Source organism: Bos javanicus, chromosome 27, assembly GCF_032452875.1.
Source record: "Bos javanicus breed banteng chromosome 27, ARS-OSU_banteng_1.0, whole genome shotgun sequence".
NCBI lineage: Eukaryota > Metazoa > Chordata > Mammalia > Artiodactyla > Bovidae > Bos > Bos javanicus.
Window position 1 is genome coordinate 38,697,690 of NC_083894.1, and position 23,775 is coordinate 38,721,464.

The 23,775-nt window shown below is 45.9% G+C and overlaps 1 protein-coding gene across 10 annotated transcripts in view; it reads left to right on the forward strand.

Moving 5' to 3' along the window:
• The window catches only part of PSD3 (pleckstrin and Sec7 domain containing 3), a 492,806-nt gene that overhangs the window by 329,397 nt on the left and 139,634 nt on the right, over positions 1–23,775 (forward strand). For 2 of the 10 annotated variants that reach the window (XM_061404653.1, XM_061404661.1), the window contains one exon: positions 5,208–5,391. The exons of the other annotated variants lie outside the window; for them this stretch is intronic. In XM_061404653.1, the coding sequence (XP_061260637.1) occupies positions 5,208–5,391 (184 nt within the window). Of the gene's footprint in view, positions 1–5,207; positions 5,392–23,775 lie in introns of those variants that run through there. 10 annotated transcript variants of the gene reach the window in all.

The following is a 23,775-nucleotide window of genomic DNA, read 5'->3' on the forward strand; positions in this document are numbered from 1 at the left end:
GAGCCGGGGGGCTGCCGTCTGTGGGGTCGCACAGAGTCAGACACGACTGAAGTGACTGAGCATAGCATAGCATAGCATCATGATGGTAGCACCAGCCTCTTGAAGATGTTGGACCCTGGGACCCTGACTCCCAGATCGGGGCTCCACCTTTTACTCTTCTCGGAACAGGCCAGTGTGATCTGAAGAACCCGGGAGAGCCCAGAGACCCTTTCACACACATCACTCTGTTCAGAAAACAAGCCCAAGCCGGTTTCCTTTTGTACCCCACCTCTCTTCCCTCCCCAGCCCTCTGTGGGTTGAGGACAGTTGGGATGCAGGATTCTTGGCCACTTTGGCTTCTCTCCAGAGTGCTTAAGTCAGCCTGAAGCCTTTTCCACTAATGTTTTCATAAAGAGGAAGGCGCATTGGCCTCGTGCCAGTGCCGTCGTCCTGCCTGCCTCATCGGAGGTCTCCAAGCCCTCGGCTCACTGACACCCCGAAGGTGCTCGCCATTGTGCTTATGGTGGTAGAATTTCCCATCGCCCCTGCCTCGCACCCCCAGCTGTGTGCGAGCTGTATGCTAGGGGCCTGGTAGCATCGGTGCTGACTGCACCCCTGGTGCCTGGCACCTAGCAGGCACATGCTCGGGGCCTGGTAGCATCGGTGCTGACTGCACCCCCGGGGCCTGGCACCTAGCAGGCACATGCTCGGGGCCTGGTAGCATCGGTGCTGACTGCACCCCCGGGGCCTGGCACCTAGCAGGCACATGCTCGGGGCCTGGTAGCATCGGTGCTGACTGCACCCCCGGGGCCTGGCACCTAGCAGGCACAGTGCTGACTGCACCCCCGGGGCCTGGCACCTAGCAGGCACAGTGCTGACTGCACCCCCAGGGCCTGGCACCTAGCAGGCACAGTGCTGACTGCACCCCCGGGGCCTGGCACCTAGCAGGCACAGTGCTGACTGCACCCCCGGGGCCTGGCACCTAGCAGGCACAGGTGAGCAATGTATTATTGTCGTCGTTTAGTCACTTCAGTCGTGTCCGACTCTTTGAGACCCCTATGGACTGTAGCCCGACAGGCTCCTCTGTCGATGGGATTTCCCAGGCCAGAATACTGGAGTGGGTTGCCATTTCCTCCTCCAGGGGATCTTTTCAATCCAGGGATCGAACCTGCGTCTCCTGCAATGCAGATTCTTTACCGCTGAGCCACCTGGAAAACTGGAAGCAATGTATTAAATGGAGTTAAATTCTTGGGGGCTCTGCCTTTTAAGAGGTTTAGAGCTTTTCTGTTGACTGTTAACTGAGACACTTTTTAGAAGCCTGTTAGGACTTACGTACCAAACGGTGTCTTCGGTCAGAGAAAACCTCAGAAGATGAAGTATGGATTCCCAGCCTTCCAGTTAATGGGCGTAATTAAATCTCTCCTACAATTTCTATTTGGTGTGGAAGTCACCTTTATTTTCTGCTGGAGCTTTTATGAAAAGCTCTTTTGTACTTTATAAACAGCTGCTGCTCTCCAGGAGGCCTGCCTCTGTTTCACGGCAGGCAGGCTCCTTGAGAGGCTGGCTGACATCTAAAAACAGTCAAGCCTTCTCAGAGCAGGATGGTCAGGACAAGGCCAGAGTTAAATACTGACTCTAGTTGTGAACCCCATGTGTGCCCAGCACAACTGTGGGTGATGTAACTGTGAGGGGAGGAAAAGTAGACTTGTTCGGAAAACAATTGGAAAACCACGTTGTTTAAATGGTATTCACGATGTGCTACAGCGCGTGCTCACTGTGTCCTTATTCATGGAGCAAAGACTGAGAACCAAGTGCCCAGCCTGCTGCATCTGCATGCTGGAATACTGCGACGCTCTGAATCAGGGTGAGGCAGGATTTTGTGTGCTCAAGTAGAATGTTTTTTGATGACCGGAAAAGACAAGAAACAATATTATATCATGCTTTCATCGACATCTGTAGCCCGTAAGAAGAGAAAGGATGCAGGTACACCCCCCACACGCACAGTGTACATGGATGAGTTATCTCGAAGAGGATGCATCCGAAACCGGCAACACGGCTTGTTTCTGGGCAGAGGGACTGGGAGCTAGTGTGGGAAGGAAGCTTAAATTTCACTGCCTGCTCTATTTTACCTTTAAGCAAGAAATCTATTTTGCATCAACTGTATTCATTTTTCAGAAAATAAAAATTATGCTGAATTTTCTTAAAATGACATGAAATACAGTGGAGAAGGGAAACTTCCTGTGTATTTAAGGAGTTTGTTCCACAAGTAGTCACGGAGCTCCTGCTCTCTGCAGATGCCGCTGTAGATGATGCTGTGATGGCAGGGATGCCCTGCCAACAGGAGATGGCAGTCACGAGGGACCGTGATGGGGTGGAGGGCGAGTCTGTGTTAGTAGGGTGGCCAGAGAAAGTCCCTTGGAAAGGTAACGTTTGAGCTGAACTCCGAATGATGAGAGCCGGGATCGGGGTGCAGCAAGAGAGTGCTGGAGGGAGGACCCCCATAGGGACCATTCAGGGGAGCCTCGGCCGGCAGGCACGCACATGCTGCATGTGCACGTCGAGTGGAGGCTGCCATCTGCGGGGATGAGGACCCAGCCTGACTGAAGGGCTCTGTGGCTGGGCAGGAGCAGGGTGGAGTCCCGGTTGGCAGGTGGGGCTGAGGGCAGGGCTCCCGCCAGCTTGCACACACCCCTCCCATCTGCTGTCCTGAGGCTGCGGAGGCGGGCCTCTGTGCTCTGACTGTGTCCACGCGGAGACCGGTGGATGTACTGGGGGTGCAGGGAGGGCAGAGGAATGCTGTTCTCTCCAGACTCAGTGATAAGCTTCCACCAGGCTCCTCTGTCCACGGAATGCTCCAGGGGTTCTTCCCACTGCAAGGACCCGCTGGGTCTAAAAAGCAGCCCCAGTGTGAGGAAACGGCTTGGTCGTGGTGGGGTCTGCACTTACCTCCCAGGCCGACTTCTCCCACCTGTGAGGTGGGGGTTCTAGAGTCCCCACTAACCCAGCCCTCATGGAGTGGTCAAGAACCAAATCGAGGTAACACGTGCTGCCCCTGTAAAGCATAAGGTGTTCAACAGGGGAGGGCGGTTACTAGGAATGACACTGCAGGAGTAATAAGACCAGCTGGGCCCTCTTTGGATAAAGATGACATATTTGGGCTGAGATAGGATATTTCTGCCAAACTCCCCAGAAATCAGGTTGTATTGTCACAGATTCCATTCCTGCCCATGCTAGCACATGGCTCTCATTGTTTTTATGTAACCTTTTCAGTGGAGCAAAGAAAATGAAGTTCATCGGGAGGCATGTTCTAACTCCTTATTATGCTGCCTGGCAAACACCCAGACCATGTGCTGCTCTTACATCCTGTTCCTTGTTCACATTTGTGACACGCTGAAGCAGGGGCTTGTGTCTTCCACTAGTACTTTAGACTTTATATTTTGGCTCTGCTGTTGGTTCCTCCATGGGTTCCACCTCAAGGTTTTTTGTGTTAAATGGAGACATTGGTCTATAGAATCATCATATGCTTAAGTTAGAATTTTGCATGTTCTAATCCAGCGACTTTATCATCACTTTTTATATCTTGGGAACATGCTTTGTAAAGTATAAAGTCACTGCAGGATGTTTTTAATTTAAAGGATTCAGGAGCTTCAGATTACCTGGGAAGAGAGGAAAGTTTACCTTCAAGTAGCCAAAAATGATGTCATAGACTCTAAACTCGGTGTATTCCTGAAGGAGAGGAGAGCTCCACGATCTTCCAAAATCTGCTACCTTATTCTAGACCAGATTCTAGCAAGATTCTCTGATGTCTTTGTTTTGCGTGTTGCAGAGTTAAAGCATCACATGCTTCAGGGGTAGGAGATGGGGAGTGAGGAGGCCGGAGGGGGCGGCAGGGAGCGCTGCCGTGGGGCTCGGTCCAGACAGCACCGGCCAGGCCCACTGCCAGCGGAGGCGGCGGCCCCCAGCGTGAGCGCTGCTCAGGTGCCTCGGGGCTCTGCCACGAACTGGACGAAATCTGTGTCCTGAGTCATCAAAGGAAAGATCAGACTTGAGGAGGGGGGTCGGTTGAGGCAGCACTGTCTTTCCAGATTGGCATTTTACAGACTGTATTAAAATAGCATTTATAATAACATTAGCACTGAGACCTCCTTTATATGCAGGCTTCTGTGGCCAACCCTCTTACCCATGGGATGTCAGATAAGTGAGGTATTGCAGTCCTGAGTATTATACTCAAAACTTCACGTGTCAGGAACTAACATCCTCTGCTCTTCTGTTAGCTTTGGGGGTCTCTCCCTCGGGGGGCTGCATGCATTCCTGTGCCAACAGCTTTTCTAGCTCTTGGGAAGGCCTCTTGCTTCTTATTGATAAGAGCTGGCTTTATCTGTCTCACCCTAAGCCATATTTAAAGCTAACCTGTGCGAACCAATTGATTTTCTTTTTTTTTTAACTTTCTGGTCTGAGAGGGAGGTGGCATACCATCTTTATTCTGGCTTTCTTGTATGGGCTGACCACATTCCTGGTTAAATGTCTGGCTGTAGTAGTCGTCTGAGGCTGTAAGAAACATTTAATTCTTCAGAAAGCAGTGCAGTTTGAGTTACTGTTAAACAGCGCGTGGCTTGAAAGAAGGAAGAGAGGAAAAGCAATGTTTGTTGGGATGGCTTTGTGGCTGTCATCCTTGTCCTCGCCTGGAACTGACTGACTGAGCCGCTTGATGCCCAGAGTATTTTTCTTTTTTTCTTTCTGGAAATTCATCTCTGTTACCACCCCACATGGTGCCTCACATTACTCGAGACTTTGATTTGTGGTCTCTCTATTTTGTTGTTGACGTTAATGAGCTTGCTGCACAATCGCAGGAGAAATAGTGTTGCTATTTGGAATGTTAATGAATTGCTCGCCTGGCCAATTGCCATTTGTTCTAGTGTGTGAATATGAATGTGTGTGTGTGTGTGTGTGTGTGTGTGTGTGTGTGTGTGAGTGTGTGTAACGGGGAGAGACGAGTAGCGAGGCTGGGACTGCATTTTTTTTTCCTGTTCGCAGCCAGTGACGTGAGCTGTGCCTGGAACAATCAGACCCGCTGCAAACAGGGTAGTTGAAGATGCTGGGGGAGGCAGCCTGGTGTTTCTTAGGCTGAGGCGATCTCGGCGCTCCGAGCTGCTCAGGCACGACCCGGCGGAGCTCCTCCAGCTTTCAGAGCCGTGCGGCGGCTGGAAAGTGCCTTTGTATTTCTCCAGACCCCTTCCCCAGGCAGCCTTCGACATGATTGGCGTGAACAGTGTTCAGAGTGCCAGCAAGGTGCGGGTGAGGACCTCAGGCTCTGTGAAATACTCCCGCGAGGATTCCATCCGGCGGCAGTCACACCGCTCAAAGTCCATGAAAATTTCCAACTCCTCAGAGTTTTCCGCCAAGGAGACCAAGGTAAAGACACACCGCGTTCAAGCGTGCGGACGGTCGCGTGTGAGGATAACGAGACCTGGTGCGGTCTTTGCCAGTGTCTAGTGTGCTGTGACAAACTGAGCACGGAAGGCACCTAACATGGCTCTAGAGTGATCAGGTGGGAGCAGGTGAGGGGGCAGGTGTCTGGCATGAAGATGGGGGCGTGGGTCAGTTTGGTGGAAGATGAGGGCGAAGCAGGGCTCAAAATGAAATGAGAGCGGGGAAGTGCTGGTCAGCAGATCGATCGTGGCTTCGTCTCAGAAAGGTTGCCTTGACAAATGACTTGTCGGTGCAGGGTATTTTTAGAGCATCAGGAAGACAGAGACAGCGTGTGTGATTTCATCGTTCAGACAGGTCCTCCTGCTCTCCCTCCCCCAGCTCCCCCCTGAGCGTGTGGAGGGCAGACCTGGTCCTCTTCTACTCCATCCTGAGCTCGCCCAGAGCCTCAGGTGTGTGTAACGGGGAGGAATGTCCTCTCCCATGTTCCTTACACGCATGGATGCCGATGCTGGCTGCCATGAATCACTTGTCTTTTTGCGACTGTCTGTAAGATAACATCATCTCTGCTCGGCTGAGATGTGAAGGGGGTGATTACGTAGTGAGATGGGCTTTTACTACATGCAGTATATTCTTGAGAGTCTTCCCACCACCATCTGTGTGAGCAGGGTACTCAGAAACACTCCCACTCCACAGGTTTAAAAATGGAATCATGGAATCATGGGATTTCAGAACTCTGGCTGGAGCTGTAGATGGTTCTGTTGGGGACTCAGAGGTTTGAGGTGTGCAGGGGATGCTCCAGGGCAGAGCTCAGTGTCAGTCTGTCCCCTCACAGTGCCTGCCAGGCCCCGTCTGTGACGTTTACCTTCTGAAGGACTTTAACAGTAACAAGTTCCCCTCCCATATGGTCAGGGTGGAGGGAGGGGGCGGAATACCTCATGCAACTTTAAAAAACATGTTGGCTTCTTAATGTCCCCCGCCTTAGACGGTGGCACAGTGGGCTTTAACCCCATGTATCATCAGGAGATTTTCTAGTTAGAATGTCTTCAAATGTAGCTCTCCCCTCCTCTGTATCCTTTTAAAGCTCTAGCTTTGGGTAGCAATGTGTCTTCACTGTCGCGTTAATGTGACCGGCATGAGGATGTATTGGATTCCACTGGAGCTGTTAGGAGACCTCTTGTGGTGTGATGACTCCTGTTTCCTGCTGAGACAGACCTGGACAGCTTATTCTGTTGTTAAGTAACTTAATTTATGTGGGCAGGTATGTGATTCTTAACAAGGCTCTAAGACTGGCTTCTAATTGTTAAGAAGCACCTTTAGGTTTTAACATGGACATTACCTACAGTATCAGACCATCGTCATCTGCCACCAGTCCCAGTGATAATGTAAGCATGGAGATACTAGTGTTTGCCCAGAACTCTGGTTGCATGCTGTCGTGTTGGAGTCTGGCATACATGCCTAATGGAAGGACGTGCTATCCTCTCTGTATGTTGCACAGCACAGGTTCTCCTGTTTGATTTGATTCTAGTCAAGAGAAAGCCAAGCATTATTTTTTTTTGCGGGGGTGGGTATTGCAAGCATTTCAAGAAATGAAGACTCTAAGAGAGATCTGGTGGAACTGTACACCCTCACATGGTGCTTTGGAGATTATAGTCAAATTCGTTTAAATTATGTTTTTTGAGGCATACGAAGTTCTGGAGAGTGCACTCAAGAATGTTCCCACTACCTCACAAGAGATATTTTTATAGCATTATGATTATGTAGTCTTTTAAAATTGAGTCCCAGAAGTAGGTGGTTAGAAAGTCATTAGAATGGGAAATTAGATAGATGAAACTTCATCTTTCTCTAGCCATGTTTTATTCCCTACATGAAGCAAACTGAACGACACTATAGGCTTATACCCTAAGTATACTGAACCAGACTACATCACAGATGTGTATAAATACAGACCGGGATGAACTTCTGTCCACAGTGTACTCATTTCACTCCCAGGCTTTAATAATCAGAATTTCATCCACCTTGCCTTTTTTTTTTTTTTTTTAGCACTTAAAATCAAATCAGTGTTTCTTCCTGCTAATCATGTAAATAGCACTTTTTCATTATCTTGACTTCGTCCCCCAAAAGGCAAGATGTCTAATCTAATAATCAGAAGAAATACCAGCACCCCCTGAAAAGCAGCCCGTAAGGCACCATCAGCTTGTGCTGCGCTCCTGGGGTTTACCTTTGTGTCTCTGGGACTTGGGCTATTTCTAGAATCGGTACATCATTGTCGTCCCTGGTCAGAGAGTTGGAGCTCTAACGTATTTGTTGAAAGCTTTAGAAAAATGTGTATGCATTGTGTGGAGAATGCATTCATTAAGTGTCCCAGCACAGTCCGGCTTGGAGCCTGTTTCTCCGGGAAGGGCCTGTTGGGAGGCACTCGCGAGGCTCCAGGCCGCGAGGAGGCAGCGCAGGCCTCCCAGCTGTCAGCCCTGCTGGTTGCTCCGCTTCTGACAGAAGTAATGTTTTGGAATTAATTTCTTAAAGGCAAATACTGCAGAATTTGGTGTGTGCCGTGAAAGATGATGCTGATGAAGCCTCCGCTCTGCCAGTTATTTCCACATTTCCCCCTGGATCCAGTTAGACCTCAAATGGAAATTATTTCACTATTGCTTAGTCTTTAACTCAAGTAAGTCAACCCTAGGGGTCGCTAAGAGTCGGACACGACTGAGCGACTTCACTTTCACTCTTCACTTCCATGCATTGGAGGAGGAAATGGCAACCCACTCCAGTGTTCTTGCCTGGAGAATCCCAGAGACGGGGGAGCCTGGTGGGCTGCTGTCTGTGGGGTCGCGCAGAGTTGGACATGACTAAAGTGACTTAGCAGCAGCAGCAGCAGGCTTAAAACAGAAATCTGTAAAAGTTCATGCTAATATCACTTTTTTCCTTCCACGTCTCTTGCCAAACTATGCCATACATCACTGTGGCTGTGAGTGAATGTGACGTGCAAGGTTGAGCTCCTGAGGCATTCTTTGAGAAATAGCATGAGGCTGGAGAATAAAGCAGGAGTTCTCTGGTTGATTATCGCCTGGATTCAAATGAACTGTTTAAAGCTATTCAATAGTACGGCAAAGAAATAAACTTCTCCAAGAGTGAAACTGCGGAGTAAAGCCCCTAGTCTTTTGGGTGGTGCCAGCTGAAAACGGGAGCATTTGCTTTGTGCTGAGGGCAGCGTCTGGGTGGCTGGCCGGGGTTTTGCTCACTGGTTAGCAGTGTGCCCCTGGAAAGGTCACTTCTCTTTCCCAACACATACCCATGAGGAGCAGGGGTTGGTGAAACGACACCCTAGTGCTGAGCATTGGTAACTTTTGAAACCTTGTGGGCATTGCTGAGGGTTCTTCCTCTGAACAAGGAACCTAAAGACTGAGTTAGATGCAGGGAAGGTGGGTTTATATGTATTTTGAATAAACTTCTCCCTGTGCTAGGAGTTAACGATAAAGCCATGAAAGGAAAACAGAAGTGCCTAACTCATGGCTTTGTGAAACACACCGCAGTGGCATGAAAGGCACGGTCTGTCCTGTCCTCTCCATTCCGCAGGACCTTTGCTCTAATGTCGTGAGGGAGATGTAAACGTTCGTCCTTTCTCCCTCTGGGAGTCAAATCTATGCACAAAGGAACCTGTAAAAAATCATTACAGTGCCCCTTCGGACCTGAAATTTTCCTTGAGAGGCTTGTGGATTGTTGTCATTCTTCACCCGCTCTTTTCTTGTTCTTTGGACTAAGGCTTAGAGCCTTGGGAAGGAGATTCTGGTTAAATGGGTCATTTATATCTGTCTGTTCAAACATGCAGTTCTCATATAATATAGGGAAAATCCTTACTCAAATTGAAAAATTTCCTGCAAATGTCTTTTTATATTTTTTTATTCCTACATGGAAGTGGCACATCTTTTGACCTTGTAGATGCATCCTTCAGTTGGATCCTTCCAGAAGGACGGTGGATCTAAGCTGTCAGAATTAGGGTCAGAATATGAGTAACATCCCCCGTTACTAGTTATCACCTCGGCACATGAGAGAGTCTGAGCAGACATGTCTTTTGCAAAGTCAGTCTGGTTGTCCAGAAATACAAACAGCTTTGTCTCCAGACTCTCTTTTTCTTATATTGGCTCTATGATCTTCATGCCAGAGTCACTTGTTGTAATTCAAGAAGTTCTGCTTTTCCCTCAGGTGTGATTCTGCCAAACAAATACATTTTGACGTTTTAATGTGATCTTTACTCAAAGGAGGTCTTAAAATACCTGGCGCCTTCTGGAAGGTCGTTCTGCAGACTACATAATTATCAATAGCTGTTTAACCTTTTAAAGACTTGAGTCAGCCTTGCCCCCAAATAGAAACTTTCACTACCTCTAGTTTTATTTTAAATTATAAACCTAGCACAGTGATATTGGTTTTTGTTGTTGGGTTTGCTTTTTGGGTTTTCTTCCAGCCCCTACCTCCCCCTTCTATAAGCCCAAGTTGTTGCTGAATTCCTCTGATCCTGCCAGTACTTCCAGGTAAATTAATATTTTTAAAGGATGGTTATTTAGGATGTTAAGCAAACTGTGCTCATGATGGGGGGACACTTGTTGACCCTTGAATGAAATTAAAAGCAGATCTTCACTATTCTCGTGTCTCCCAGATCTCACTTGTTCAAGGTGCTGGTGGTTTGGACTTGGTTTCCGTGTTGTTAGGATAATCCCAGTGTCACACCGCATTCTTGCTGTGCTGTGTTCGTGCCTTTCTGTTTGAACACCTCTCCCAGGGATGGTGTACTCAGCAAGTGTTTCAGAGCTTCCAGGCAGTATCTGAACATTGTAAACGAGATGCTGGTCTGTGCCGTCATTCCTGGCAAGCTAGTGTAACACTCCTGTCAGAATCAAGGGGAAGGAAAAAAGAAAAATCTATGATATAGTGTGAAGACGGGGGTTAAGGGAGACAAAAATCTTGCATTTTTAAGATAGTTTTTGCTGAAGACGCGGATCGGTTAGTAGCGTGGTGATAACCTGAGGTTAACCATCTGGAGCTCTTGTGTGGGAACGTGCGTGGCAACCGATGTCTTCCGTTCTCCAGGACCACACCTCCCTTTGTTGAAACGTGTTGTTAGATTGTGCCAGTGGCCTGCTTTAGATGTCAGGGCTTGCATCCCGCTTAAGGACTAATGGGGATGTTTTGGAGCGTGTTTTCTATTTATTCATCCATAGTGGTGTAGAAACCATGAGGAGCCAGCAAGGTAGCTCCTCAGGTCACTTATTAGGGGAGTTTCTCTTCTATCTTGGACTTGGACTTTTAGTTAAGGTTTTTGAGCCTTATCTTATCCCTCAAGCAGTTCACTTTTTGAGAAAATCTGCCATGTTCTTATGGTACAACCTTTGGGTTCGCACACAGATCATCGTATTTCAGTGGGATTTGTTTTTTCTAGGTAGAGTATTCCGAACGCTTCATGTCACAATTTTTAGGGAAGTAACTAGACGAGGCCGTCTTTATAGCCTGGCTCATCCCGACATGACATTGGATGTAGCTGGCAGTGAAGTGTTAGAATGTGAGGCATACAAGGCAGCTGAAGACATTAGTATTTTCCTATATCCCTATCTGGCAAGCCACGTTTGTGTTTGATTCTGGTAAATCAGATAAGATTCTATAGCCCTCCAAACACAGTTGATAATCTCCTCCTTGCATTTGGGTGCAGTGTAGTGGGTCACCCTCAACTCCACAGCTGGGGACCCAAGGATGGTGTCAAGGGGCTGACAGCAGACAGCAGAGCCCCCCCAGACGCTGGAACCCCAGCAGCTGTGACGAGAGAGTTCTGCCTGTTGAGCTTTTATTAGTGTTTTCTCCCAAGACATCGCTGCATAAGCAGACCAGGAGGGTTGAGGTCTAGCTAACTAACTAGATGTAATAGACAGACAGGGGACGTGCTTTGAGGGAAGCTCTTTTCTGCCACTTAGAGGCACTGATAAAGTGCCAGCTTTGTTCTGATTTATGACAGTTCTCTTCCTCAGAACACTTTCTAAAAAGCAGGTAAAATAGAAAGGCTCCGCAGAATGCTTTTATTGTGATTGGGCAGTGCTTTGAGGGGGTTTTGTATGCCTCATCAACCCCCTGCTGTGATCTCTGAGATCATGATTAAATGGTATTTATATGCTGCAAAAGCGTAACTCTTAAAATTTAAGATAACAATATGCTTTTATCTCTATGCCTACATAACCCCCACTAAAATGACAGTAGAACTGGTAAATCTTCAAGGCCACAGGGAGCGAAACAGAGTCTCTCAAGGTGTCAAAAAATTCAAAGGATGTGCAGCAGATAGACTTGTTAACCGCATCTAGAGCTGAAACTCAGGGCCTGCAGACCTGGGAGCCCCATAGGACACAAGGAAGGTGTAGGGATCAGAGTCACTTCTGAGGGCAGTGGGTCAAACAGAAGGATCCCTTTAAATCCTCCAAAATTAGTAACTGGACCCTTTAGACGCCTCCTGCATCTTTGTAGAGCCTAGAGACCATATCCCCCATCTTCTGAGGCTCCTCTCTGAGACTCTGGGCTGAGGAAATCAGGCTCAGTTGGGCTCCAAAATCACTGTAGATGGTGACTGCAGCCATGAAATTAAAAGACACTTGCTCCTTGGAAGAAAAGCTATGACCAACGTAGACAGCATATTAAAAACCTAGATAGCATATTAGAAAGCAGAGACATTACTTTGCCAACAAAGAACCGTCTAGTCAAAGTTATGGTTTTTCCAGTAGTCATGTATGGATGTGAGAGTTGGGCCATAAAGAAAGCTGAGCGCCGATGAATTGATGCTTTTGAACTGTGGTGTTGGAGAAGACTCTTGAAAGTCCCTTGGACAGCAAGGAGATTCAACCAGTCTATCCTAAAGGAAATCAGTCCTGAATAGTCATTGGGAGGACTGATGCTGAAGCTGAAACTCCAATACTTTGGCCACCTGATGCAAAGAACTGACTCATGGGAAAAGACCCTGATGCTGGGAAATACTGAAGGCAGGAGTCAAAGGGGACAGCAGAGGATGAGTTGGTTGGATGGCATCGCTGACTTGATGGACACGAGTTTGAGCAAGCTCCGGGAGTTGGTGATGGACAGGGAGGCCTGGGGTGCTGCAGTCCATGGGGTCGCAAAGAGTCGGACATGACTGAGCGACTGAACTGAACTGAACTGAGGCCAGGAGTGGGATTCCCACACTGAAGATAGGAGGCTTAAGTGAAAAGTACACACATTTCACAATGTGCAGTGTCTTCCTTCTCTCCTCACCCATGTTACTTGAAGTTACTTGAAAAAGAGAAGGCATGGTACCAAGCACACAGGAAATTTAATGGCAGAGAGACAGAGGGGACCCCTGGGTGACAGTAAGGGAAGCCTAGAACAGCAGCTGTGCGGGAGACAGACACCCCCCGGTTGAGCCTGGAATGCAGACTGGAGGGTCCCCAGGATACTCCCAGCAGGGCCACTCCAGTCTAAAGTGCTGGGTTTCTGTCTCCTGCAGAGCTGTTGTACTAGAGCTGCATGGAGAGGTGATTCCTCTAGGCTCTTAGAACATGAAGTCAACCACAACAGCAAAATGAGGTGATCATTAACTTCAGGAAAATCGAAAAGTTCACAAAGAACCAAGTGTAGCCAAGTGCATGCATAGCTCCAGAGTGAATTGTATCTGCATAGTCATAACAAGGTGGGTTCTGAAAATTGTTATACCTCTAAATTGTGATTGTGATATTATTTTAGTGGGAGGATTGGGGATTGAGTGGGGAGGAAGAATGTACTGTGTAAGAGAGAGAACAGAGAGGTAAATGCTGTTTTCCAGAGTTTCACAGTTGAAGGTCAGTAGTTCATATTCAAAATAGAAAAACAAAAAAGGAATTGAAAGCGCTTAGCCCTGGATAACAAAAATCTAAAGTAAATAAATCAAAGGATTGTTATTCATTACATGTTGTTGTTTAGTCACTAAGTCATGTCCAACTCTTTGTGACCCCAAGAGCTCAAGTATGGCAGGCCTCCCTGTCCTTCACTATCTCCTGGAGTTTTCCCAAGTTCATGTCCATTGATTAGTGATACCATCCAACCATCTCATCCTCTGTAGCCTTCTTCCTCTTTTGCCTTCAATCTTTTCCAGCATCAGGGTCTTTTCCAGTGAGTCAGCTCTTCACATCAGGTGGCCAAAGTATTGGAGCTTCAGAGTCAACAACAGTCCTTCCAATGAATATTCAGGGCTGATTTCCTTTAGGATGGACTGATTACATTCATTGCATGCCTTTTGGTAATTTTGATTATGAAAATGATAAAAGTTTGAAAATGAACATGTGAAATGGACAACATATGTGAGTACATACGAGACTGGAATAGTTTTCATTGACGAGAATGATTTATGTTTCTTACCTCTGTGTTTAGCAAATACCAAATAACAGGGACTTCTTTTTTTTTATTTTTTATTTTTATTTTTTTAAATTTTATTTTATTTTTAAACTTTACGTAATTGTATTAGTTTTGCCAAATATCAAAATGAATCCACCACAGGCATACATGTGTTCCCCATCCTGAACCCTCCTCCCTCCTCCCTCCCCACACCATCCCTCTGGGTCGTCCCAGTGCACCAGCCCCAAGCATCCAGTATTGCGCATTGAACCTGGACTGGCAACTCGTTTCTTACATGATATTCTACATGTTTCAATGTCACTCTCCCAAATCTTCCCACCCTCTCCCTCTCCCACGGAGTCCATAAGACTGTTCTATACATCAGTGTCTCTTTTGCTATCTCGTACACCAGGTTATTGTTACCATCTTTCTAAATTCCATATATATGCGTTAGTATACTGTATTTATGTTTTTCCTTCTGGCTTACTTCACTCTGTATAATAGGCTCCAGTTTCATCCACCTCATTAGAACTGATTCAAATGTATTCTTTTTAATGGCTGAGTAATACTCCATTGTGTATATGTACCACTGCTTTCTTTATCCATTCATCTGCTGATGGACATCTAGGTTGCTTCCATGTCCTGGCTATTATAAACAGTGCTGCGATAAACATTGGGGTACACGTGTCTCTTTCCCTTCTGGTTTCCTCAGTGTGTATGCCCAGCAGTGGGATTGCTGGATCATAAGGCAGTTCTATTTCCAGTTTTTTAAGGAATCTCCACACTGTTCTCCATAGTGGCTGTACTAGTTTGCATTCCCACCAACAGTGTAAGAGGGTTCTCTTTTCTCCACACCCTCTCCAGCATTTATTATTTGTAGACTTTTGGATCGCAGCCATTCTGACTGGTGTGAAATGGTACCTCATAGTGGTTTTGATTTGCATTTCTCTGATAATGAGTGATGATGGCTAACAAACACATGAAAAGGGACTTCTTTTTTGAAAAGCACATCTTTCCCCAGAAACTATATTCTAGCAGTTATAGGACTAGACCATATTCTGCTGGTTGCTGCCAGAATTTTCACTCTGTAATGGAAATGTTAAAATACGGTCCTTTCTTGGGAAACAGTGCATTGTCTTGAGGTTGCCCTTGTTACTTATTTTTATGGAATAATTTCCATAGAAGATGTCTTTTGTTTTAATAAAAATCCTGCAGTTCTAGGTGGGTTTCCAAACCTCTTTTGAAAATTTTCCTATTCGTGGAATCCCAAAGCCTGGTAGCCAGTACATTAGATTATTTAATTTGCCTGTATTGATTGTTTTGGATGAAATCTATTTCCATTTGGTTTGTCTTCATTACTTTGTCTAATGCATGGAAATGACAGAGAACAAATGCCATGCCTGGGGTTCTACCTAAATGTCACAGTCCCCCAGGAATCATTTTTACAAGCCAATTATAAAAAGAACTCTCCATGTTACTCAGCAGTTTTTAAACTGCATACATTAACTTTATCATCATGTCCATAATTGTTAAATATAATTGATCATTTTCTCAAGCGTTTAAAAACATACTGCATGTAATTTACGAGGTCACTTAGAATTTATATTTTCTTTATGTTTGAAAATGATGAAGCTTCCTGCACTATGGTGCGTGCCTGCCACTTCCCAAAAAGTGAGGCTCACCAGCAAGGGGTCCAGCCGCAGATCTGGCCAGTACCATCCAGAATCCTCTTTGAAAATATTGGTTATTGTTACATTTTTCTCAAAAGCATGGCTTGGCTATCCAAAATCCAGACAAGTTTTTGAGAAGTAAATCCGAGGATTAGTTCAGTTCAGTCGCTCAGTCATGTCCAACTCTTTGCAACCCCATGAACTGTAGCACGCCAGGCCTCCCTGTCCATCACCAACTGCTGGAGTTCACCCAAACCCATGTCCATCGAGTCGGTGATGCCATCCAACCATCTCATCCTCTGTTGTCCCCTTCTCCTCCTGCCCTCAATCTTTCCCAGCATCAGGGTCTTTTCCAGTGAGTCAGCTCTTCGCATCAGGTGGCCAAAGTATTGGAGTTTCAGCTTCAACATCAGTCCTTCCAATGAACACCCAGGACTGATCTCCTTTAGGATGGACTGGTTGGATCTCCTTGCAGTCCAAGGGACTCTCAAGAGTCTTCTCCAACACCAGAATTCAAAAGCATCAATTCTTCAGCACTCAGCTTTATTTATAGTCCAACTCTCACATCCATACATGACCACTGGAAAAACCATAGCCTTGACTAGATGGACCTTTGTTGGCAAAGTAACGTCCCTGCTTTTGAATATGCTATCTAGGTTGGACATAACTTTCCTTCCAAGGAGTAATCATCTTTTAATTTCATGGTTGCAGTCACCATCTGCAGTGATTTTGGAGCCCCCAAAAATAAAGTCTATCACTGTTTCCACATCTATTTGTCATGAAGTGATGGGACTGGATGCCATGATCTTCGTTGGCTTTAAGCCAACTTTTTCACTCTCACTTTCATCAAGAGGCTCTTCAGTTCTTCTTCACTTTCTGCCATAAGGGTGGTGTCATCTGCATATCTGACGTTATTGATATTTCTCCCAGCAATCTTGATTCCAGCTTGTGCTTCTTCCAGCATAGTTAAAGTATAAGAATTAAAGTAAAATCAGGAGATGGCTGTGAGGGCAATGAATTTGTAAATCATGGTACTTTAACAGATCAGAGTATAGTTACAGATGCTGAAGAATACTTTGGATATTAACCTAAACTCTTATGGAAGAAGACTATCATTACATTAACTCTCTGCAAGCTATCAGGCTTTAAGGATTACTACATTAAATCACACCTACATAATGTTTTTGAACATTAGTTTTTGTGTTTTTTTAACTTTTTATTTTGTTTTGGGATATAGCTGATTAAGAAACAATGCTGTGATACTTTCAGGTGAATAGTGAAGGGATTCAGCAGTAATCTAGGGGGAAGGGATAGTCAGGGGGTTTGGGACGGACATGTATGCACTGCTATGTTTTACATGGATACGCAACAAGGACCTCTAGTAGAGCACATGGAATTCTACTCAATGTTATGTGGCAGCTTGGAGGGGAGGGAGTTTGAGGGAGAAAGAACATTAGTTTTTAATGCCCACATTGGTTTGAAGATGAGGGTCTTTTCAGAATATATAGTATAATCTTTCCATTTGGACTTCAATGAATTCTGCTTGTGGTCCTCTTCCCAGCAGGGTTTTGGTATAGTCACGGCAAGTCCATCTTGGGAAGGACACGAGTGTAAAGCAGGGAATAAAAACCTGGGCTCTGGAGGTAGCTAGGCCTCTGTGTGAGTTCCAACTTTACTGCCGGGACTCTTTCACTGTGGAGATTTGCCAGATTCAGCAAATAGAAAATATGAAATGCTCAATTAAACTTGAATTTCAGATAAGTAATAAGTAATGTTTAGTGTATGTGTGTGTGTATACACACACAGCTGCATACACACATATACACACACACATATATACACACACACATACACACACACACACACACACACACACACACACACACACACACACACACACACACACACACACACACACACACAGCTGCACACACACACACACACACACATATACACACACACATGTATATGCATATATGCTGTATATGCTCAGATGTGTCTGACTCTCTGCGACTCCATGGACTCTAGTCCTCTAGGCTCCTCTGTCCGTGGGGTTTTCCAGACAAGAATACTGGAGTGGGTTGCACTTTCTCCTCCGGAGGATCTTCCCAACCCATGGATTGAACTTGCGTGTCCTGTGTCTCCTGCGTCTCCTGCATTGGCAGGTGGATTCTTTACCACTAGCGCCAGCTTGGATGTCTCATGCAAAGTCTGGGGACATACTTATGCTTGAAGAAAGTAAGTCCTTGTTTATCTGAAGTTCACATGTAACTGGCATCCTGCTGCTGGCAGCAATGTGCCTACTCCTAGAGCATTGATCTCGCTGAAATTGAGTAAATCAGGCGTTTCATAGGTTGTAGAGTGTTAAATAATAACATAAGTGCTCAGCATGTCACAGCTCAATAAATGTCGTCTGTCTGGATGGTGTCTTCTCGCTTGTCAGACACCCGGCCTGGCACGTCTGAAGTGGGACTGGCACTGCAAAGCGGTGTTCGCTGTCCAGACTGGAGTTCTCTTGGGAGGAGAGTCTTCTAGCCTGAGTGGTCAGAGGTTTGTACCCCTGTTGTTCTAGGTTTTGGAAAAAGAATTATATAACTGAGACTAGTTCCTCTGTCTTGAAGCGGAGACAGGAAATGAAAGCCTAGATTTTTCAGGGAAAAAAAGGTCAAGGACAAAATTTTAAAGGCTTTGGAATTATATTTTGGAAAAAATTTAAAAGACTTTACAACCTCCCACCTACTAACGCTGTCTTTATGCTATCTGCCCGCGCTCCCCTCCCCCAGCCTCTGTAAAGTGGGAATAGTACCCTGGGTGGTAGTGAAGAGTACACAGTGTAATACAATGCACAGATCCCGGCACTTGCTAACTGCTCAGTGAACGTGGGTTTCTGGCATATCTGTCTGTGATATCAACTTGCCGATTTGATTCAAAGTAAGTGATCACCCCAGGCCCCGTGTGTCCGGGGTGGGAAATGGAACCGATGGATTCTAGGTACTTACTCTGTGTTGTGTAAAGCTGAGTGGGACAGGCACCAGCTGCACGGAGCAACATCCCTCTCACTTATGTGTCGCTTTACAAAGTGCAGATGTTTTCATGCTGACGGTTTCATTTCATCCTCATGATTCTGTGAGGTAGATTGTTGCTATCTTATTTTCACAGATGAAGCAACCAAAGCCAACCAAACACAGCTGATGGAAGGGGCCGGTTTGATGCACTGCCCTGGTTCTGGTCCATTGTTCCTTGCTCTGCGCTTAGCCTCCCATCATAATCACAGTGTCAGGGTCAGCACCACCAAGCTCTTGTCGTCTCAACACCGGTTCTTAAAACACATGCTGTGGTCAAGACAATCTATGAGGCCTTGCGGAGACTAAAGAGAGGGAGAGGCTTGATCACACATGCAAAGAGTACAAAATATAGTATCATCTAGGTTTTTCCTCTTCATGTATCAGAGCCTTGTTGTGGCGAACGGGCTTGTATAACGCAGTGAAGGTATGAGCCATGCCACGCAGGGCCACCCAAGGTGGACGGGTCATAGTGAAGAGTTCTAACAAAACGTGGTCCACTGGAGAAGGAAATGGCAACCCACTCCAGTATTCTTGCCTGGAGAATCCCATAACAGTATGAAAAGGCAGAAAGATACAACACCAGAAGAGGAGTCCTCTAGGTTGGAAGGTGTCCAGTATGCTACTGGGGAAGAACGGAGGGCACTTGCTAATAGCTCCAGTAAGAATGCCGCGGCTGGGCCAAAGCGGCAACAGGGCTCAGGTGTGGGTGTGTCTGGTGGTGGAAGTAAAGTCCGATGCTGTGAAGAACAGTGTTGCATAGGAACCTGAAATGTTAGGTCCATGAATCAAGGTAAGTTGGACGTGGTCAAACACAGGAGATGGCAAGATTGAACATCGACATCTAAGTGAACTAAAATGGACAGGAATGGGCGAATTTAATTCAGATGACCATCACACCTACTACTGTGGGCAAGAATGGAATAGCCCTCATAATCTGATGCTAAAGTTGAAGCTCCAATACTTTGGCCACCTGATGCTAACTCATCCGAAAGACCCTGAGGCTGGGAAAGATTGAGGGCAGGAGGAGAAGGGGCGACAGAGAATGAGATGGTTGGATGGCATCACCGACTCGATGGACATGAGTTTGAGCAAATTCTGGGAAATAATGGCAGACATAGGATCCTGGCATGCTGCAGTCCATGGGGTTGCAAAGAGTCAGACATGACTTAGCAACTGAACAACAACTAGGTTTTTAGTTGAAGAAGTAAAGCATCCGTGGTGTGGTAAACATTCAAATAGAACAGCAGCTTGTTCACTGAGAATTCTCTCTCCCGCCTTGTTCCCCCAGTTGTCTTCTACACAGGAAATCGCAGGCAGGGGTTTCTTCTGTATCTTTTCAGAAGCATTGTGAGAGCACATGCGTTTACATTTTTTGCACAAAGTGGGAGCATGGCAAACAGACTGCTTTGCACCTTTGTTCCTTTAGCAATATATTCTAATACACCTCCCGTAATTTTAGCTTAAACGACTCAAATACTAATGGATAGCAGTCTATCTCTGGTGCCCCTGTTGAAACTGCCTCACCCAGTTTTTTATTTGTGCTTGAGGTATTTGAAAACGGGGCATCCTTCTCTCGCAGTTTAGGGAGACGATCTGAAGCACGCCCAGTGTGCATGCCGGCCCCCCAGGCCCAGTCACACCAGCCTCACCAGACCCCCCGGTCTCACTACAGCTCCCATTGCTCTCTTCAGTCCTTCCCCCCATTCAGTGCCTGGGGGACCTTTAAGTGCACGAATAGAGCAGGTCACCCTCCTGCTAAAATCCTCCAGTGGTTGTGCAGCACACACAGAAATGACCCTTGTTCTCTGGTTGAAAACCGTGTGTGACCTGACACCTCTTTGCCCACAGCACTACCCCCGCCCGGCCCCGGTGCCCTGGCCACGTGGGCATCCTTGGCCCCCAGACCCACCCGGCTCAGCGACACTGGAGCGACCTCCCTGTCTTGCCCCAAGGCTGCTCTCTCTCTCAGTTTCCTTGCAGGGAGGCTTTTTTAGCTATCTCGTCTAAAGCTACTTTTTGAGTTACCTTATTTGTAATTACGTTGTAATTATTCTGGCTCAGAGGTTAAAGCATCTGCCTGCAATGCAGGAGATCTGGGTTCGATCCCTGGGTCGGAAAGATCCCCTGGAGAAGGAAATGGCAACCCACTGCAGGATTCTTGCCTGGAGAATCCCATGGATGGAGGGGCCTGGTGGGCTACAATCCACAGGGTCGCAAAGAGTCGGACACAACTGACTGACTTCACTTTATAATTATCTGGCAACCTCCCAGAAAATGAGAGAATCATTTTTTATCTTTTTGTTTTCTTATTCTTCTCTGTTTATACCCTCACTGAATCTAAGTTTTATGCCCACATTGTTCACACTAGGCTTTCAGTACCCGTGTTAATATCTGATGACCTGACCACCTGACAGGTAGTAGAGACTCAGCTGACTTTGAATATATGACTGAATGAGTAAATAACTTTTTCTCTTTTTCAAGATGTATGCTTCTTTAAAAAAAAAAAATCTTTGTTGCGTATCTATTTTATTTGTTTATTCAAAACTTTCTGACCATACCACAGGGCATGTGGGATCTTAGTTCCCAGTCAGGGATCAAATCTGAGCTCCCTGCATTGGAAGTGAATTCTTAACCACCAGACTGTCAGGAAGTCCCAAGTAAATAGTTTTAAGAGATTTATTTATGCAAGATCATTACCAGTGTTACAACTGTTAAGTTATATTTTACTATTCATGTGGCAAACAAGAACTGGTCTTCTAATAGTTATAAAAAGTACTGTTCTGTTTAAGTCCTTATAATACACTATATACAACACTATTATAGAAAAAAATGAATCTTATCATTGTGTAGTAGTTATAACAATTACTTTCCACTGGCCTACCAAGCACTTGTTAGGATAAAATGTTTGTCCTGGTTACTGTACCCTGGAGCCCTACAGTAAGTGCAGGTCAAGCAGGCATGCCCCTGGGCAGTTGACGACACAGATGACAGACACACGGCAGGTCAGAGGAGGTGGGAGGGCTGACCGTCAGCACAGGCGCGCCGCACATCTAAGTTTTTTCAGCTAAGAACGTAGGATCATGGATATCTTTCCTGGTGAAAACATCACTTTTAAATGAGCTGAATAACAAGTCCTGAGCTCATATAATTGAAAGTAAAAGGCTATGGCATATTGAGTGCAGCACTTTCACAGCATCATCTTTTAGGATTTGAAATAGCTCAACTGGAATTCCATCACCTCCACTAGCTTTGTTCGTAGTGATGCTTTCTAAGGCCCACTTGACTTCACATTCCAGGATGTCTGGCTCTAGGTCAGTGATCACACCATCGTGATTATCTGGGTCATGAAGATATTTTTTGTACAGTTCTTCTGTGTATTCTTGCCATCTCTTCTTAATATCTTCTGCTTCTGTTAGGTCCATACCATTTCTGTCCTTTATCGAGCCCATCTTTGCATGAAATGTTCCCTTGGTATCTCTAATTTTCTTGAAGAGATCTCTAGTTTTTCCCATTCTGTTGTTTTCCTCTATTTCTTTGCATTGATCACTGAGGAAGGCTTTCTTATCTCTTCTTGCTATTCTTTGGAACTCTGCATTCAGACGCTTATATCTTTCCTTTTCTCCTTTGCTTTTCGCTTCTCTTCTTTTCACAGCTATTTGTAAGGCCTCCTCAGATAGCCATTTTGCTTTTTTGCATTTCTTTTCCATGGGGATGGTCTTAATCCCTGTCTCCTGTACAATGTCACGAACCTCCGTCCATAGTTCATCAGGCACTCTATCTATCAGATCTAGTCCCTTAAATCTATTTCTCACTTCCACTGCATAATCATATGGGATTTGATTTAGGTCATACCTGAATGGTCTAGTGGTTTTCCCTACTTTCTTCAATTTAAGTCTGAATTTGGCAATGCACTCAATATGCCAGCAAATTTGGAAAACTCAGCAGTGGCCACAGGACTGGAAAAGGTCTGTTTTCATTCCAATCCCAAAGAAAATGCAATGCCAAAGAATGCTCAAACTACTGCACAATTGCACTCATCTCACACGCTAGTAAAGTAATGCTCAAAATTCTCCAAGCCAGGCTTCAGCAATATGTGAACCGTGAACTTCCTGATGTTCAAGCTGGTTTTAGAAAAGGCAGAGGAACCAGAGATCAAATTGCCAACATCCTCTGGATCATGGCAAAAGCAAGAGAGTTCCAGAAAAACATCTATTTCTGCTTTCTTGACTATGCCAAAGCCTTTGACTGTGTGGATCACAACAAACTGAAAAATTCTGAAAGAGATGGGAATACCAGACCACCTGACCTGCCTCTTGAGAAACCTATATACAGGTCAGGAAGCAACAGTAAGAACTGACATGGAAAACAGACTGGTTCCAAATAAGAAAAGGAGTACGTCAAGGCTGTATATTGTCACCCTGCTTATTTAACTTCTATGCAGAGTGCATCATGAGAAACGCTGGGCTGGAAGAAGCACAAGCTGGAATCAAGATGCCGGAAGAAATATCAATAACGTCAGATATGCAGATGACACCACCCTTATGGCAGAGAGTGAAGAGGAACTAAAAAGCCTCTTGATGAAAGTGAAAGAGGACAGTGAAAAAGTTGGCTTAAAGCTCAGCATTCAGAAAACGAAGATCATGGCATCCGGTCCCATCACTTCATGGGAAATAGATGGGGAAACAGTGGAAACAGTGTCAGACTTTATTTCTGGGGGCTCCAAAAATCACTGCAGATGGTGACTGCAGCCATGAAATTAAAATACGCTTACTCCTTGGAAGAAAAGTTATGAACAACCTAGATGGCGTATTGAAAAGCAGAGATATTACTTTGCCAACAAAGGTCCGTCTAGTCAAGGCTATGGTTTTTCCTGTGGTCATGTATGGATGTGAGAGTTGGACTGTGAAGAAAGCTGAGCACCGAAGAATTGATGATTTTGAACTGTGGTGTTGGAGAAGCCTCTTGAGAGTCCCTTGAACTGCAAGGAGATCCAGCCAGTCCATTGTGAAGGAGATCAGTCCTGGGTGTTCTTTGGAAGGAATGATGCTGAAGCTGAAACTCCAGTACTTTGGCCACCTCATGCGAAGAGTTGACTCATTGGAAAAGACCCTGATGCTGGGAGGGGTTGGGGGCAGGAGGAGAAGGGGATGACAGAGGATGAGACAGCTGGATGGCATCACCAACTCGATGGATGTGAGTCTGAGTGAACTCCGGGAGTTGGTGATGGACAGGGAGGCCTGGCGTGCTGCAATTCATGGGGT